At 32.2% G+C, this 20,881-nt stretch overlaps 1 protein-coding gene across 1 annotated transcript; it reads left to right on the top strand.

The window, feature by feature from the left end:
- Window positions 1–3,948: 3,948 nt before the first annotated feature.
- LOC143071097 (leucine-rich repeat and fibronectin type III domain-containing protein 1-like protein) lies at window positions 3,949–7,965 on the top strand. Its single transcript, XM_076245189.1, has one exon. The coding sequence runs from the start codon at window positions 4,133–4,135 to the stop codon at window positions 5,729–5,731; it is 1,599 nt and encodes a 532-aa protein (XP_076101304.1). The 5' UTR covers window positions 3,949–4,132; the 3' UTR covers window positions 5,732–7,965.
- Window positions 7,966–20,881: the final 12,916 nt, after the last annotated feature.

Below are 20,881 nucleotides of genomic sequence, written 5' to 3'. Positions count from 1 at the left end.
ATTAAATGACAGCATTGAGATGAATGTGCTGCCTAGCTGGATTATCGATGCAAAGACAAGCTGGACATAAGTTTAGCTAGGATTTATTTAAAAGGGTAAACTTTGCAATGATGATGACAAAAGAAACTAATGATCGTTAATGTATGAATTTCCAAAATAAGAAATATTTTATAGATATAAGGTGTGGTTTTGTTTATTACATTTGAATACACATTTAATCTTTAATGGTTAAAAATGTATGGTATTTCCTTAAACTATTAATATATGGATGAATGACTGAATACAATTATAAAACTCAACAGTATTGATGAACAGTACATTATGTTCTCTAACGAATAAAAGAATCAACATTTTAATTTGCACACGCAACCACCCGTTCAATAAATCATCCCTCAAATACACCAGACAATCATTTAAGACGCCCTTTAATTCGCCCAGACAATAGAGACCGTTGTTACATCCCTTCATGGTCAATTATACTTTATAGTATACAGATAAATAACCGCAGGACTTTCACTGATTGTGTCAGTCTCTTCGTAATGACATTGTATCATAACAGTCCGGATAATCGTCAGGTATATAGGTGTTTAATGTCGTAAATTGTTATGGCAGAGTGTGAATTCCTTCACATTTACTCAATAGGATTAGATTCTTATCAAACGATTTATGGTTAAGCTACGAATTTAAGAACTATTGACCTATAGCTTAAAACACATTTTTCATTTTAATGAATAAAACACTGATCGGTATAAATATTTTGAAGTAATAGAGGCTTTGCACTGATAAAAATAGAATTATGAAAATATTATTGGTAAAATAAAATCCTAACAATATAACATTAAAATACCAAGATCCGTAAACAATATAGCATTGACACGATTGGTGATAATTAAAAAATCACCTGCATGGCTAAGAGGGTTCTTCATTCAGCGAACACAATAGAACATGGTGATAATTTATGTAAAGAGCAGAGCAGGAAACACACCATAACAATCTTCGTTATGATAAAACACGAAAATAGTTCAAGTATGGCCATATTTAGAAAATCATTTCTTAAGAGAGCATGTATATAACTAACAATACAATTTTAGAAAATCATTTCTTAAGAGAGCATGTATATAACAACAATGTTCGGCTCGTTATTAGTTTGGTTTGTATATATTGATTATCCTTCTACATTTAACGTACTTTTAAACTGGTAAATTAACTTCATTTTGAAGCTGTATAAGAATGGGACGCGAACGGGAACCATATTTTGACATTAATTTTCCTGGACGGAGCCAAGGAATATCAGTAATAAGAAGAGAAGATCAACGTGCGAATCATCGTCGTTTTAATACTTTTAAGTTAATCTTAATTTCGATCGGTTTAAATTACACTAACACAAAGTTTATCGGTGCTCAAGTTTAAGGAAACATTGATTCGACATGACTTATCAAATATCTGTGATGACTATCGGTGTTATTGACAAAGGTCTGCTGTTTTTTGTGGAATCGTGACAAATCTATATGATAACAGACATATGATATGATGAAAGACAGGAACGAATAAAAATTTATAACCTGATAACCCGCAAAAATAAATATTTTATAGGAATGTAGTTAGATAAGAACCATGCATGATTATAAAATACTTCAATAATTCTGCAAAAAAAAAAAAAAAAAAAAATCTAACACATAAAACTGGCTACACTTTTCATTGATGTTGTATTTTTAAATTCAGAAAAAGGAAAGTTCCGTGTCTGATCAATAGAAAATCTAGTTAAAGTAACTATCCGTATCATTTCAAATTTAACGCCATTTCAACAAAATGTAATACCGATAATTACACTTGTGCACAGGTGCCCATAAATTATACCATGCAATAGTAATTGTAAAATGCATTATCTGGAATAAAAATTAATATGAAAGTGCAATCAGAAACCTAAAATAGCTGTAAACATAATATAAAAAACCCTATTGTTTGATTTAAGGTCGCAAAACATTTATAGACAGATACCGGTAATGTTCTCCTCAGATTTCGCCACCAATAAAACCTGACAGTCACGGAATAGCGTAATAGTGCCGAAAGTGGCGTTAAACACCAATCAATCAGTAGACAGAAAACTTTAAAGTTTAAGCATTAAAGAGATGAACTAAGTTGCTCTTGTGGATTGGCCAGCCGTTCTTGTCCCACTTATGGTGTCCGTTGTGTTTCTTCTAGTGTTTTTGTATTCAGATAACGATCAAAGAAGGACTGTTAGAAATGAAGTCCCAATGACGACTTAAAAGACTACATCCGGACCATTGGACCCAAGCATGTGTCTTGTTTTCATCGAACATCTTTCAAGGCAAATATTAATTGTGACAAGAAATTAACACAGGCTCTAAAATTATATAAATTTAGAGTTAAAGTCATCCTACGCAAACGCTTTACTGGTATGTGGCTGAATTTTGAAATTCACTTAAGAGAATGGAAATTTGGATCAGGTTAATATTGTTCTTAGTTAGTTTGTAGGATCAAAGCAGTATTGGAATTTTAAAGAGATTTTTTTTTTTAAATCAGTTCATCACAATTCCCAATTATTTCCAGGATTTATGCGCTGAACCACTGCCAAAGGTTGGGAAAACATATTTGAAACTATCTGATGAGAAATTTTAGTTCTACTAATCGCATATCCTAGTTATTCCGTCTTTTTATGTTATTTTTCGGTTTTGACAGTTATTAAATTAAAAGCGTGTGGATCTCTACATAGCGTTTTAGATATTTAATTTCTGTCACAGATTTTTATCTTTGGTGCATGTATGTAATCACACCAATGTCTTATACTTTAACTTAAGACTTTATCTGCGGAGATTTCAAAATCAAATAACTATAACAGACTTTTAATATAAATGTTAAAGTGTACTTAAATATACATTTTGACAATTCAATAGAAGTTTTTTAAAAAAAATTGACAGAATTGTTTTTGAAGAAAAATAACTATATACTAGTACTTAGCACTTCAGAAAACGTATCTGAAAAATGATCTATGATGCATTTAATTTCGTTATCATTACATTGATTATTAAATTCATTAATTCTAATCAAAATATTGAAAATTATTTGATAAATATCAAAACTATTAAAGCGCTTTTAATATAGATCATTTTATAAACATACTGATATAATTAATCTGGAAGTTTTAATATTTAAACCAATATTAGCTCCTGTCATCCATATAAATATTTACATATGATTTTAAATCTATAAGTCAATACATGTTACTGGAGGGTACAGGATACCATCTTTTAATTCTTTATATATATACTGAATCAGATCTGGTAATGACAGTCACAGCTGTCAGCTGATCACAAATATGTTACTGAATCTAATATAAACATCCAATTAAAAGCAGATTGCAGTGCAAAGTTATGGGCGAAATAAGGGAATATCAGGGCGAAATAAGGGAATCTCAGGTATCATTTGATTATTTGTAATACGATTGTGAAATCAAATAAAAATTCATTCACCTTAAAAAGCGTGATTTGTTTAATTCAAGTAGAAATTCGAGAAGTTTTTTAATCTGAAATTTTCCAACATGACATGTTTATATCTAAACCCGTCAAATGTTGTTTTTTAGTTTAAATTCATTCGTTGTTTGAAACTAGTTTAATTCAAGCAAAAATTTACGATATTTTGCATGGCATTTTTCTGTTTTGAGTTATTCAACATGAAATGTTTCTATCATTAACACGTCAAATATTGTTTCTTATTTTAAATTCTATACTGTAAAACGAATAAATTGTTATCCTCAAATAACCCTGGTATGTTGATAGGGAAATCAATAGAATGACTTCCATTGTTTCTAACGAAAATATTTACAAACCAGCAGACGATTGGACGCAGAAATTGTTTACAAATGTTCATATCTTATATAATTATAGCAAGTCTGATAATCCTGATAAAAAATTCAAGGGAAAGTAGTATCTGATTGAAATAACGTTATCCAAGAGCATTCGACTGTGCAGTTATAAATACCCCGACAGAGGTCGCTGTTTTAATCTATACATAACACAGAGAAACGTTAACGATGAAGGATGCACGCTCTCGTTGGAGATTTACTTGGTATGTTATTAAATAGAAATGAAATCAACCACAATTTGGGTCAACAATGTTTCATAACATTAATGTGAAAGTTTATGAAACAATTTTAGAACTTGTTTTAATATTCTTGGGATGTAGCAGATTAGTTTCCTCGGCTTGTCCGGGGATTTGTTTTTGTCCACCGTTGAGTGACAATGTTTTTTGTTCGAGGAAAAATCTGCCGTTTATTCCTAGCGGAGTGTCCCCGGATACTGTGCAACTTAATATGAACGAAAACAATTTCCTAACGCCAAGCTTGTTCAGGAGTAACTTTTCTTCATATACAAAATTAGAGCATCTTTACATCAGTAGTTGTGGAATAGAGAGAATAGAAGTGGATACGTTCGCTGACTTGACCAAGCTACAATGGTTGGACTTAAGTAAAAATCGTCTAAAAGTCATTGAAGATTACTCGTTCCGTGGTCTCACACTGGAACATTTATTTCTCAATGATAATCCTGGAATGCGAATATCAAAAAACGCCTTTGTTGGATTACGGACAATGGGATTATATCTCCACAACTGTGCTATTTCTCAACTATCACTGGAAGTTATAAGACCAATGAATAGAACATTAAAATACTTATGGTTGGATGGAAATAAGTTTGAGAGTTTCCAAATAGATTGGCTGTATGTGTTTAGAACATTGAGCCATACAAGACTTGCTGGGAATCCACTTCATTGTAATTGTGAGGTAGGTTGGTTATTTGAATTTTACAAAAACAATTTGAAAATGTTTACTGGAGTAGATCCTCCATCCTGTCGCACGCCATCAAGACTCAGAGCCAAAAACTTTAATGAGTTATCCGCTGAGGATTTCCGTTGTCAATTACCAGTTTTCAAAAAAGTAGATGCCATATTTGAGGAGCAGGTAGGGAAACTGAATTGTGTAGCTACCGGAGATCCAGTTCCAACAATTCAGTGGCTAAAACCTGGAAACGAAGTAGAAACGTTCAAACCAAAAGCTAAGTCAGATTCAAATGACAATTACGGAATTCTGTACTTATCCGATCCACAAGCAACCGAGGATTTGGTGTACAAATGTGTTGCTAGCAACCCGGCGGGAAATGTAACTTTCTCCCTAAATGTCGTATGGCCGCCGAAATATTCCAGAGATCAGTTTATAATAAATACACCAAAGCCTACACCCCCACCGACTTTACCACCGACAAAAGTAATTCTAATCCCTGATCCTGAAACGCTGGAAAAAGACAAATCAAAAGAAAAGGAAAAATTAGACAAAATTTCAAAATCAAACAACAATGAAAAATCAGACATTCTGGAAAAATCAGAAAAGCCGATCCTCCCTGGAACTGAAACGCCAAAGAAAACGGAAAATTCAAACGATGATACATTTGTTATAAACGCGAGTAAATCTGGAATGAGCATGAAAAGAGAAACGACTATTGAAGGAGGATTTTCATTGACCGACATCATTGGTGCCGTCGTCGGAACATTCTTATTGACCTTACTGGCATGTATCGCCATATTCCACATCGTTAATCGGCGATATAATCATAATCTTATGTACAAATCTCAAAATGGATTACAGGAAAAACAGACAAACAATCATATAATTGTTGACGCACGAACAGAGCATATGAAAATGTTACAAAATAATATCTGAACAAGAATGAGAAATTCGGTACTAAATGCTCAGGGAAATGTGTTTCTGTCGAAAGGTGCTTTGTCGGAGTAATATATGACGTGCAAAATTCTAGTCAGGATAAAGCACATATATACAAATAGATGGCCGATCATTTATCAAAGAAATTAATTTATTGTAGAGGATTATTAATTTACGGCACTCATTCTGTCATATCTTAAGTTTAACAACCGGCTATAAGGGTAAATGTATGTCAGTCTTACTGGCCATAAACATTGATTGATGACCGGAACGTGTCCTAACATACTTACATGGTTCTTAAACGTACATGTACATATAACTGTGTATTTATTTAGTTAATGAAGTATGTGCACTATGGAACTCTTACTCTAGTCATCTGGTTAACATTGTTTATACAGAATAATTGTGTGTACATTGTAAATTTAATGTGAATTATTTGAGTTTGAGAGACCTATATTTATTCTCATAATTAACGTAACAAATTTTCTCACGTTACATTTTTATAACTACATTATGATAAGTGGACGGAAATATTTAATGGCTATTTTTATTTAACTGCTGTAACCTTTTTCTCCATTTTATTTCATGTATTTATGGTCTTCTAAATAAGTTTTCCTAAAAAATCAATAGCCTAATATGTTAATGGCTGCTTATTTGATTGTTTTTCCGTGGATTTATGCGAAGTTAATAGTTTTATCGTCAAGAGAATCTCCACATCCCGCTAGCTCTGCTCATTTGTTACAGGCTAATCGTACAGTTCTACTCTAATGCTCTGTAAACACGCTTCCTACATTATTTTGATTTAAATGCATCTGTCGAAACACTATTTGGTGTAAAGTGTCAAAAACAGAACAGAATGGTATTGTTCTTAAAGAAAATCACTTCATCGATTTCCACTCTTTAGATGATTGTAAAAGACGTAAAATTAAAACTGTGGCCAATCACTTCCATAGCCTTATAACTATATCAAATGCTCCAACGTATTCGTAAATTGCTTTTCTCCGCTTTAACATTTTACCCTGAGGGAATATTCTCTTTTTTCTTCACTGCATATACAAAAATGTTATCGATTAAGACATATCTGTATGACAGAATATTTTTACCATCTTGTAGCCTTGATTGAAATCTTTCCTGGTCTTATTATACTAAAGCCGACTACAAGTCTGCTAAACAAATGTTGACATTGAGGGGAAACAAGTTTATCAACACAAAACAAGTTCTTGAGATAAATATCTGGTAATAAAAGGTCAATCTGAAGGCTAATATTGTTTTTCTCACTTGTTTAAAATGGTATTTATATTTCACTTTTAACATTGTACATGTCCATTCAGTCGGGTCAAATAAGTTTAAATCAAGATTTTGTTTCTCCCGGGTAGATCTTAATTGTTCAACACTCAAGGAGAAGTGACAATATTTTATTTTTAACAGAGAATGAAAATAAAAGTTTTTCTTTTAACATAAATGATTTTATTAAGAGAGTTTAATTTCCACATATTCAAATATTATATGACATGGAGATATGTTGGGCCTTGTTATATCTGATGGACCATTCATTTTAAAAAGGTGGTCCAATGTTATATTCGTTTGAACTGTCAGAAAGAATCAGCCTATAGTTAATTCATATGTATCTTTACATCATTTTAATTAAAGTGTAATTTACAGTATTTTTGTAACATAATAGTTTAATGTGTTTAGCTATTGTATACAATGTGGTTCTCAAATTTTAGAATATGATTAGATATTATTTTCAATTGAGAATAATCTTAATGTAAATTTTAATTGTTTTATTTGTTTGAGACTGCAAGTTACACATGAAAGTGCTACACTTATAAATCAGAATGTGTATAAAAAGATGTTATTTGAAGCAACATTTCTTGTAAAATATCCATCAAAATGTTTGGTATGCTGAGAAATGTATACGTTTCACACATGATAGGGCTGCATGTAAGATAAAAAGAGAGTTCGTGATAGAATGAAAGGTTTAGGAAGGGTGAATGCACATGGAGAGAGTTGATTATTATATTGTTAGTTTGAAAGGCTTAGATAGTGTGTGTGACTGAGGACATATTCCCACGTGTTGGTAGATGATTATTTTATATTGTCAAACGATACTTCATATTCTATACACGTATTTAGTTTTATGCTGAAAAGAATTTATATACAAAGTTATTCTATTTATTTCACCTTTCAGCATAAAACGAGCTATGTGATAAATAAATGATCTTTAAACGACATTTTTGTGTTAACTTTCGGCCTATTATAATTCGTGGTAGGATAGATACAGGATGAACAGTTCTCTATAGAGATTTATAGAGAGATTTATTGAGGGATTATTTGTATGTCGTTAAATGTCAGCAGTAATATGGTTTTATTAGTCAAATACTTGTGTCAAGTGCTTAGTAGTTAGACCATCTTGTCAGATCTACAAATATTAAACCCTTTTAGAATGTCTCATGGTCAATATTTAATTATAATTTTCCTTTGTAAGCGGCTTTCATGTTACGAAAATGTTTTTATAGTATGACTTGTATAAAACTGTCAAAAATAAAAAACTAGTCAGAGAAGTGCTGGACAATCAAACATTACAAACTGACCACAACCACTATCAATAGAGCTAAGACTTTTGTGCTGAAAATACATCATTGTTTGGTTAGAGTGTTTACTGTTTAACTATGCAATGTATGCTGTAGGTTGTAAAAGTTAAATAGCAATGGACGTTTGTCACCATATACAATTTAAATGAATTTACTTAAGAACATACTATTTCAAGTTTTTAAATTTGTTCTAAATGCAAAAGTTCAGGATGAAAAGAATACTAAGTTAATTGAAAAGAATATTTATTACACATCTTTAGCGTTTGGAGATTACTTGATCTTTATTTGTCTCAAACAAAGTAAAGGACGTACCATACTATATATGTAATAGATATATGGGTGTATGTTTGGTATACTTTTGACTGTGCTGGTACGGTACGAAGCGGATACTACAACTGCAAGAGTAGTTACTTTAAAATCACATCAATAAGGAAATACATCTTAAAGTAAAACTGTAATTATTCTGTAGGTTATACCATCGGTGTCATGACCCTATTACAACCTCAAAGGCGACAGGATATACGATATATACTAATTACAGTCATTTCTGTATAGCTGATAACATCGATCTCCACGTACATATATGTAATTATAGTAATGTGTTTCACAAATGCTAAAGTTTACTTCTATATAACTAAACTTGTGATTCATTGCAATAGTAAAGTATATTAAAATCGGAGTCTATACAAAGTTCATCCAGAGAAGCAGCATCTTTCTACTATTTTAAAGTTCATTGTGTTTGAGAATAACCGAACAAAGAACTTGTATATGTTGTAAAACGCTGTTAATTAATTGAATGTAAGAGTTAAATTACGAACAATAAAACTTGGTATAATTATACACTTTATTCCTGTAAAGTTAGAAAAATAGTTACGATGTGTTATAGAATACGGAAATTTGTTTAATGTGGGTGGTAACCGTCTGTATTACAACTAATTAAACATGGGAAGAAAAATCAATTCCATCACTTTTAAAGTTAACGCTTCAAAGATCGTTACAAAGACAAGAATAAAAACATCACTATGTCAATGGTAAAACTCTGATTTATTTTTCCGTGTCAAAAGAAATATTACGTGGATAAATTGATTTTAACAATTGCCTTTTATTTGCGCGCATAATACCTCAAAGAGATGACAGTGACTCTTCAATTGATTTTAAAGTATATTTTATTGGACTAAATGGTTGTTAACATCTGTCTGAGATAGGTTTTATTAAATTCGTTTTGTATGAAATTTCACTTTAAAATTACCATAAAAAGACAAGCAAGTTTGTATGTCAATTATTGACTATCAATTTTACACAACTGATTGGCAGAATCTTGCTTGTCGATTGAAGCCAATACTTATGCTTGAATTGGTTTTCTCGAAACATCTTGTAAACATCGTGTAGTCACCCTACGTTTTATTATTGGGTTCGTGTAAACGTCGTGTAGTCACCCTAAGTTTTATTATTGGGTTCGTGTAAACGTCGTGTAGTCACCCTAAGTTTTATTATTGGGTTCGTGTAAACGTCGTGTAGTCATTTATTATTGGGTTCGTGTAAACGTCGAATAGTCACCCTACGTTTTATTATTGGGTTCGTGTAAACGTCGTGTAGTCACCCTACGTTTTATTATTGGGTTCGTGTAAACGTCGTGTAGTCACCCTACGTTTTATTATTGGGTTCGTGTAAACGTCGTGTAGTCACCCTACGTTTTATTATTGGGTTCGTGTAAACGTCGTGTAGTCACCCTACGTTTTATTTTTGGGTTCGTGTAAACGTCGTGTAGTCACCCTACGTTTTATTATTGGGTTCGTGTAAACGTCGTGTAGTCACCCTACGTTTTATTATTGGGTTCGTGTTGTTCAATCGTTAGTTTTTCTGTGTAGTGTTTTGTAGACTTTTATAATAAGTTTTTCTTTGTCTCCTGGTTCATGGTTTTGTCTTACTTTCTTGTCTCTTAATCATGATTTGGTTTACTTTCTTTGTCTAATTGTCATGATGTTGAGTACTTTCTTTGTCTAATTGTCAAGGTTTTGACGACTTTATTTGTCTTTTGGTCATGAGGTTGTATTTCTTTGTTTCATTGTCTTGGTATGTCTAATATTTTGTTTTGTCATGGTGTCGTCTGTTATTTGTCTATTTAAGTCATGTTCCCTCCTATTGTTTGTCTTTTGAACATGGTGTTGGTTGTCTTTCTTTCTCTCTTGTTAATGGTGTTGTCTTACTTTCTTTCTCTCTTGGCCATCGTGTTGTCTCTTTTTTGTGCCTTGATTCAATGCGTTTTGTCTTGGTTTGTTTCTGTAATACTTTGCCTTTTCATCATATTGTGGTATGAATTTCTTTGTCTGATGTTCATTATGTTGTCTAATTTTCTTTGTCTTTTGGTCATGGTATTGGGTTATTTTCTTTGTATAATGATCATGGTATGGTATCTGCCTAACTTTCTTTGTGTTTTTGTTATGGTGTTGTCTGTCTTACTTTATTTAATGGTCATGGTATTGTCTGCCTGAGTTTGCCTAATATCCATGGTGTTGTATATCTTACCTCTCTTTTTACTTGGTCTTGGTGTGGTATCTTTTTTTTTTGTGTTTTGGTCATGATATTGTCTATCTTTCTTCATCTCTTGGTCATAAAGTGTTGAGTCTTTTTTTTTGTCAAATTGTCATGGTCTTGTCTTTCTTCCCTTAACTTATGGTCATGGTTTTGTCTTACTTCCTTTAACTTATGGTCATGGTTTTGTCTTTCTTCCTTTAACTTATGGTCATGGTTTTGTCTTTCTTCCCTTAACTTATGGTCATGGTTTTGTCTTTCTTCCTTTAACTTATGGTCATGGTTTTGTCTTTCTTCCCTTAACTTATGGTCATGGTTTTGTCTTACTTCCTTTAACTTATGGTCATTTTTTTGTCTTACTTCCTTTAACTTATGGTCATGGTTTTGTCTTTCTTTCTTTAACTTATGGTCATGGTTTTGTCTTACTTCCTTTAACTTATGGTCATGGTTTTGTCTTACTTTCTTTAACTGATGGTCATGGTTTTGTCTTACTTTCTTTAACTGATGGTCATGGTTTTGTCTTACTTCCTTTAACTTATGGTCATGGTTTTGTCTTTCTTCCTTTAACTTATGGTTATGGTTTTGTCTTACCTTCTTTGTCTATTGGTCAAGGTGTTTTCTTTTTGTCTATTGGTGGTGTGTTTCCTCTTGGTATCTTACTTTTTACATTCATATGTTCATAATATTAAATACCGAAACGATTCATAGTCTTAAGACCGTTATTGTTTTAAGAAACATGTCTTGTTAGTGCATTATGCCATTTACAGCACAATCAAGTCAGGAATATTAACAGTTGTTATCCATTCGTTTGATGTGTTTAAGCTTTTGATTTTGTCTTTTTATTAGGGATTTGCCGTTTTGAATTTTCAGTATTTTTGTGGTTTTACTTTTTAGCTCACCTGACCCAAAGGGCCAAGTGAGCTTTTCTCATCACTTGGCGTCCGTCGTCCGTCGTTGTCCTGCGTCCGTCGTCGTTATCTTTTATAAAAATCTTCTCCTCTGAAACTAGTAAGACAAATTTAACCAAACTTGTCCTCAATCATCATTAAGGTATCTAGTTTTAAAAATGTGTCCGTTGACCCGGTCAGCCAACCAAGATGGCCGCCATGGCTAAAAATAGAACATAGGGGTAAAATATAAATTTTGGCTTATAACTCTGAAATCAAAGCATTTACAGCAAATCTGACATGGGGGTAAAATTGTTTAACAAGTAAAAATCTATCTGCTCTGAAATTTTCAGATGAATCGGAGAACCCGTTGTTTGGTTGCTGCCCCTGAATTCGCAATTTTAAGGAAATTTTGCGGCTTTTTTGTTATTATCTTGAATATTATTATAGATACAGGTAAACTGTGAACAGCATGATGTTCAGCAAAGTAAGATCTGCAAATAAGTCAACATGATCAAATGGTCAATTGACCTCTTAAGGAGTTGTTGCCCTTTATAGTCAATTTTTAACAATTTTTCGTGAATTTTTGTAATCTTTTACAAAAATCTTCTTCTCTGAAACTACTAAGGCAAATTTCACAAAACTTGTCCACAATCATCATTATGGTATTTAGTTTTAAAAATGTGTCCGTTGAACCGGCCAGCCAACCAAGATGGCCGCCATGGCTAAAAATATAACATAGGGGTAAAATATAGATTTCGGCTTATAACTCTGAAACCAAAGCATTTGGAGCAAATAGGACATGGGGGTAAAATTGTTTAACAAATCAAAATCTATCTGCCCTGAAATTTTCAGATGAATCGGGCAACCGGTTGTTGGGTTGCTGCCCCTGAATTTATAATTTTAAGGAAATTTTGCCGTTTTTGGTTATTATCTTGAATGTTAGTATAGATAGAGGTAAACTGTGAACAGTATTAATGTTCAGCAAAGTAAGATCTACAAGTAAGTCAACATGATCAAAATGGTCAATTGACCCCCTAAGGAGTTACTGCCCTTTTAGTCATTTTTTAACAATTTTTCGTAATTTTTTGTAATCTTTTACAAAAATCATCTTCTCTGAAACTACTAAGGCAAATTTAACCAAACTTATAACTCTGAAATCAAAGCATTTAGCGCAAATATGAAAAAAAAATAAAATTGTTTATCAAGTGGAGATCTATCTGCTCTGAAATTTTCAGATGAATCGGAGAACCCGTTGTTTGGTTGCTGCCCCTAAATTGGTAATTTTAAGGAAATTTTGGCGTTTTTGGTTATTATCTTGAATATAATTATGGATAGAGGTAAACTGTGAACAGTATTAATGTTCAACAAAGTAAGACCTACAAATAAGTCAACATGATCAAAATGGTCAAATGACCCCTTGAGTTATTGCCCTTTATAGTCAATTTTTCCTAATTTTTCCTAATTTTTTGTTATCTTTTACATAAATCTTCTTCTCTGAAACTACATAGGCAAATCTAACCAAACTTGTCCACAATCATCATTAGGGTATGTAGTTTGGCCAATCTTAGGGTTTTTTGCCTTCTATCTTAAAACTATATTAGACAGATAGAAAATTAGCTAAGCAAAAAAGATCAGCAAAACAAAATCTACAACGAAGACAATATCGAGGAAATGGTCAGACGACTCCTCTTTGAAGTTATTGCCGTTAAAAGACGTGTTTCACCTTTATTTGCGTTTTGTAATAAATGATAAAAAATTATAATAGATAAAGATACACTTTAAATCACAAAATGATTAGCAAGTCAAGATCTACTAACAATTCAAATTTTTATAGGAGTGGTTACCCTTAAATGAGGTTTTTGTTTATCCTTTTTTGTGTATTGAGCAAAAACTAAAGAAGTTAGAGAAATTAAACAGGCTAAATGATAAGCAATACAAGATCATCTAAACTGATTTTTGTCATGAATTATATTCTTATCTAGCTACAATGTTGGAGTTGTCCGTTGTTGAATATGTACATAGACCAAGGTGAGTGACACAGGCTCTTTAGAGCCTCTAGTTACAGCTAACTGATGTTATTTTTTTGGATAAGATTGCCAACCTTGGTCGTTGTTCCCCAACTAACCTCACACCTGACTCTTACAAATATGTATGATCAAACAGACTTAATAACTCCAACATTTGTACCCGTCAAAGATGTTGATAGTTACATGTCATCACTAACTGACCCATAGATGACCTTTACAGTCCATTGTCCGTGCTAATTGTCCAGTATTAAGTACCTGGCTGATCTCTGGTGAGTGCATAATCAACATTTAACAAGAATTGTTATCTTCTCTAGACAGCTGCAATATATATAATCATATCGATAAAATATGCCAACTTATAGAGGTAATCATCGAAAATCTATTTCAAGTTTCATATAAAATATTCAAAAATAATAGCCTTGTTTTCCCATGTTAATGAATTTGCATAGATTGTATTAATTACCAGTCTATTATAGTTTTCAACAATAATTGACAAATTTTGTCTTAGTTCCTCCATGAGAGAAGGACAAGGATGCTGAGATGTCAGAGTATCATATCATAGTTTGTTTTCTATAGAATCACAGTCAAAGCTGTTACCTTATAATAAAGTTGGAAATGAAGTTTTCAATTAAGAGAAAAAGAATGACCAGAAACATTGAAAAACTGATAACATGATCAAAAAATCCTGACCTGGACATACCTATTTTATTTGGAGTAAATGATTAATGACGTTATAAGAAACATACTCATCGTATACAGGTTTCATTAAATCTAGTAGTTTGAAACCAAATAAACAATAATAGTTGCTCAAGAGTCTTTAGGGAAGGATATTTCTTACTCAATACGAATTAATTGTATATTTTTGCAATGCAAGAAACTCTTTATATCCATTCGTTTCGTTTGATGGATTGATACATATATATCCGTTCGATCATGAAGATATTTAGCAATACTAACTATACTTGGTATGGCCTGTTTCGTGTTACAGCGGATTACACCATTAAAGTTCTTTTAATACTTATATTTTTGTATTAAAAGTAAAATCACAAAAATACTGAACTCCGAGGAAAATTCAAAACGGAAAATCCCTAATCAAATGGCAAAATCAAAATCTCAAAGACATCAAACGAATGGATAACAACTGTAATATTCCTCACTTGGTACAGGCATTTTCTTATTTAGAAAATGGTGGATTGAACTTGGTTTTATAGCTAGCTAAACCTCACACTTGTATGACAGTCGCATCAAATTCCATTACCACTCTAAGACATAAGCCCGCGGATATACAAAAAAGAAGCACAAAAAGGCATACATAAAATCTAACAACCTCATTTTGCTTTTTTATGATACGATTTTATTTATCTATGTAACATCCACCCATAAAGGATTGAAAGATTTTAAGTACTAGGACCGAATCCTTACCCTGACAGACACATATTTCAATAGACTTAGCTGGAGATACAAGGAACCTATAAAAAAAAATATCAACTTTAAAAAGAATATATCTATAAATTGAAATAATAGCTCATGTTTTATGTGTATGTTTTAGGTCAAAATAAATAGGTGACTGATGCCACAGATGTTTGTAGCATTTTGCATACACAATTAACAGGTTAACCTTAAATGAAAAACGAAAAAGGGGAACACGTACGTTCTACTTATGTATCAATTTGGAAGTCAAAGTAGAAAGAAACCATTTTCATAGAGTGCAGATAAATATGTCACAACAACAACGTTCATATAATTTCATTAATTTAGTCGAAGCCATGAAAATAGATGCTGTTGATAAAATTAAAAGAGTCTTTTAAAATATTCTATTGACCATTTTCTGTACTGATGTTTACTATTTGGAAATATGGATCTAAAACTACATGAGCGTTAGAAACTTAACCAGGTGTTACTCTATACATACATACTGATACTGTATATAGTCCTTATGATAAAAGGGTTTTTCAACACTTTTATGATCAATTTAATATCCGAGATTAAATCCCTACAGGTGAGAGAGGATTAGAACGTCTTCAGGTATCACCGGTGCACTTTAATCTATTCATAGTCCTTATGCAAATTAGTTATTAAGAAGTAATGGTTTACAAAAGACCTTTATACCACTTACATATGTAATTTATGCAGATTTTAATAGATAAAATGTTAATGGCAATACATTTGTGTAATAATTATACGCTTCACTTTACGATGTTTCTGGTGGAATATTATAAAGATACAGAAACAAATTGATGTTCATTTAAACATGTATGAAAATAAATTACCCGTGAAACCAATATATCATGTATAAAACATTTGGATACTTATAGTTTGATATTAATTCACGTTTCTTGTAGTTTTTATATAAACTTTATGACTCCAAATTCTCTGTACATGATAGCTTTTTGTCGAAAATCAGCTTAAATACGACCAAATAACCGATGTTATCATTCACAGGGATACTGTAACAATTTTAAAATTCTTTTCAACCCACAACGCTACGCGTATGGTTTTATAATAACAGATTCTTTATTTTGCATATACCTAAAAATACAATGATTTGTGTTTATAGTTTCATAGAGAACACAAGAAAGGACTATATCAGAACGTCATGTCAAGGAAAAAAGGCAAAACAAATACCGAAGGAAAATATAGACGAATAGACAAACAACAGTGTATACAATAGGCTACACAGACAACCAACAGTGTATACAATAGGCTACACAGACAAACAACAGTGTATACAATAGGCTACACAGACAACCAACAGTGTATACAATAGGCTACACAGACAAACAACAGTGTATACAATAGGCTACACAGACAACCAACAGTGTATACATTAGGCTTCACAGACAAACAACAGTGTATACAATAGGCTACACAGACAAACAACAGTGTATACAATAGACTACACTAACAACAGTGTATACAATAGGCTACACAGACAAACAACAGTGTATACAATAGGCTACACAGACAAACAACAGTGTATACAATAGGCTACACAGACAAACAACAGTGTATACAATAGGCTACACAGAAAACAGTGTATACAATAGGCTACACAGAAAACCAAAGATTGAGCAACAAGAACTCCACCAAAAGTAAAAGTTTTAAAGTTCAAATTACAATTACATAAACATGGTAGGATCTCGGGAATAAAGGAAGAACAATTACATAAACATGGTAGGATCTCGGGAATAAAGGAAGAACAATTACATAAACATGGTAGGATCTCGGGAATAAAGGCAATTACATAAACATGGTAGGATCTCGGGAATAAAGGCAATTACATAAACATGGTAGGATCTCAGGAATAAAGGAAGAACAATTACATAAACATGGTAGGATCTCGGGAATAAAGGAAGAACAATTACATAAACATGGTAAGATCTTGGGAATAAAGGAAGAACAATTACATAAACATGGTAAGATCTCGGAAATAAAGGAAGAACAATTACATAAACATGGTAGGATCTCGGGAATAAAGGAAGAACAATTACATAAACATGGTAAGATCTCGGGAATAAAGGAAGAACAATAACATAAACATGGTAAGATCTCGGGAATAAAGGAAGAACAACTACATAAACATGGTAAGATCTCGGAAATAAAGGAAGAACAATAACATAAACATGGTAAGATCTCGGGAATAAAGGAAGAACAATTACATAAACATGGTAAGATCTCCGGAATAAAGGAAGAACAATAACATAAACATGGTAAGATCTCGGGAATAAAGGAAGAACAACTACATAAACATGGTAAGATCTCGGAAATAAAGGAAGAACAATAACATAAACATGGTAAGATCTCGGGAATAAAGGAAGAACAACTACATAAACATGGTAAGATCTCGGAAATAAAGGAAGAACAATTACATAAACATGGTAAGATCTTGGGAATAAAGGAATAACAGTCAAGTATACAATGTACCTGTTGTGATGGCGACAGTGTTTCTCAAAGTCGGAAATATTTACAAATGTAGTTACTGGAAATACTCCGAAATAGGCGCGAAAGTGTATTGTTAAAGAAAAGGCATCACCTTTTTCTTTTCTTTGTGTTGTAGAAATATTTTACTGTTAGTTTCTTTTTTTCTTTATTTCACACAACCCACACAAGTAGGCTTTCAGTTCATTGTAATAGTTAAGTCGATGAGATTGGAAAGATCATTTATTGAGATTGTTTACTGAATTAAACAACGATAATCATTAAAATAACTTTCCAGATGGCTTTTATAGAAACTTCCATGGAGATGAAGTATTATAATGCCAGACTGGTTTGATATAACAGTAGAGAACTTTACCATCAGCACATATCTAGAGATAATGGCATGACGCATCGGTTCAGAAGATGATTGCACGTTTTATAAAATGTTTCTCTACTGTAGATTCGATTAATAAATCTCAGAAATCTACCGAACTGTCAGAAATAATAGAAGTTAATAGGCAGAATAAAGAAACACAGTCCTAATACTTCAGTCAGTACATACATTCAAATCAAGGATATTTTACGGATCATTATTTCGACAACTGTTACGTCAAAAATAATTTTCTTTTCATTTTGCAAATTTGTGCATACATGTATTTTTCACGATTTCGATTGATCTTCAAAGAAAAGTTGTAGTAATGAAGCGATCATTTGTGATAAAATGACATGTTTCTTACCACAAAGTAATATACACGACATGTACAATACGATGATAACATTATAAAGACATTCGTTTTTCACTGCAATCCCACGATACTAATGCGTAAATCTAGAATTGATGTGGGCTTATATTCATATCGTCAAATTACCCGAATTCTAAATAAAAAGAAATTAAGGTAGATAGGGTGTCTTCCTCCATCTTGGATTTGAAAATACCAGAAAACAAGGTCTAGATCTTTAATAGAATGTGCAAATTTTGAGAGTAGTAGGTAATTCATGTGTAAGAACTTTCGTTTCAATATAGAAAATAACATGTTTTATCATATTTATGGTTGTATTTTACAAAAAACAGTAAACATTTTTTTTAAATTATTTTTTTCCCAACTTTGCCACTTAAGGGGAGGCAACTCAAATGCAAGGGCAGATAATTCAGATTAAGGTACTTTTACAATAGAATGTGTTAGGAATTTACCTTAGTCCTATTTTATTATGTAGCAAGAAAACGGGTCCGGTGACCCCATTTTTTTCTTTCTTAACTGAAAGCATATTATTAAAGCTATCTTCTCATATGTTATCTCAAAATACTATGGTGTAGTTTACACTTTATTGCAGAAAATTGGGTTTTCCATGCATAATCTATACAAAATCTGTCAAATTTAATCACCGTGTAGCGTGAAAATAAGCCTCGTGACCCATTCTTTTTTATGCCCCACCTACGATAGTAGAGGGGCATTATGTTTTCTGGTCTGTGCGTCCGTTCGTCCGTTCGTCCGTTCGTCCGTTCGTCCGTCCGTCCGTCCGTCCGTTCGTCCGTCTGTCCCGCTTCAGGTTAAAGTTTTTGGTCAAGGTAGTTTTTGATGAAGTTGAAGTCCAATCAACTTCAAACTTAGTACACATATTCCCTATGATATGATCTTTCTAATTTTAATGCCAAATTAGAGTTTTTATCTCAATGTCACGGTCCACTGAACATAGAAAATGAAAGTGCGAGTGGGGCATTCGTGTACTGAGGACACATTCTTGTTTCTTTTCTTTCTTTTTTTTTTAAAGAACGAAATAAACTACATTTTGGCAAATTATTCAAAAATTCTATGGATTATAATTTAGACACCCCATCTACCTAAAAAGTTCATCAAAGGGACATAAACATACCAAAAACTAGTTAGAAAATATTGAACAGAGAATAAAAAATATAAGCCAAAGAAGAAAGAGAGACATCGTGACCAGAAAAAAAGCCCTTAGATATTATAACAAAGCGATACACTGGACATTGAGCAACACATACACCCTATTTAAACCAGTGATGAATTCAGACCGAAAGGTATTCAGCCGTTAATTATCTATTGGCGTATTTAAATATAAGCCTGGTACCTTTGATAACTATTTATGACAAATGGAATATATCAGTCTTATATTTATCTTCAACAATTCTACTCCGCAAAAGTCAACTCAGCTTTGAAAGTTATTTTTTAAGAGATTTTAAATTAACTGTTAAGACCCTTGCATAAGTAGGTCCCTTTCTAGCTACAAACACTGTCCAGGTTATTTCATGCAATTAGTCATACTCAGAACAATGTCATTGCATTCATAAACCAAAACCGGGAAATTGTACTTTAGAACTGTCGTTGTGTACATTTAAGGACCATGTTGAACTCTCGACGAAAATTAAAAAAAACAGACAATATTTTTTTTAAACAAAAACAGAACAGAAAAAAAAAAACATAGGCTATTGATGCAATCGAAGAATTATTTAATTACACTGAAAGTCGTAAACAAAACACCATCATTTCACTTTTCTTGAAAAAAATACCAATTGTGGCTTTTTTGTTGATGGCATTGTCAGTTTGTTTTCGACTTTAAGTTTGAATTTCCCTCTGGGAATATTTTGCCTCTCTTTTGACGTAATCTTTAAGTAATCCCTGTCAATTTCTTGTTATACAGAGACTGCGTTAGAATTACAGTTTAATCCTTATTTTATTGGACAAATATGACAGCAAACCAGATTAACATGTTCAACCGTGTAAATTGGGAGAGAAAAGTCAGTTTAATGCTCGTTTTATTCTGAGCTCTTCACAAAGTGCTGATAACCAATCTAAAAAAAGATAACTAGTTTTCCCCTGGGATAATTGATATCAAATAGAATCAATACCAATTAGAAAAAGAGCAGCATAAGGCACAAATATGTATTGATTATTTTGAAAAGCAACTATATCAAGTTTTATAATGGCTTCATGATCGCCAGACGGAAATATTGATAAGAATCCGCTTTGAGTAAATATAATTCTGCTTAACATCAGATTTCAGTACTTAAACAATAGCTGACATATCTGTGTTGTCTAATTAACTATAAAGTAAGTATTGTTTCCATTAGCCTGATAGACCGATTTAAACATATTTAACTATACAGTAAGTAGTGTGTAAAGAGGTTTTATCCACAAATAAATCCCTCAAGTTTATTTAACAATATAC

Source organism: Mytilus galloprovincialis, chromosome 4, assembly GCF_965363235.1.
Source record: "Mytilus galloprovincialis chromosome 4, xbMytGall1.hap1.1, whole genome shotgun sequence".
Lineage (NCBI taxonomy): Eukaryota > Metazoa > Mollusca > Bivalvia > Mytilida > Mytilidae > Mytilus > Mytilus galloprovincialis.
This window is presented reverse-complemented; position numbering and strand designations above follow the sequence as displayed.

Excerpts from the sequence above, each read along its gene's own strand:
- LOC143071097 (XM_076245189.1), top strand. The coding sequence starts at position 4,133 with ATGTTTCATAACATTAATGTGAAAGTTTATGAAACAATTTTAGAACTT.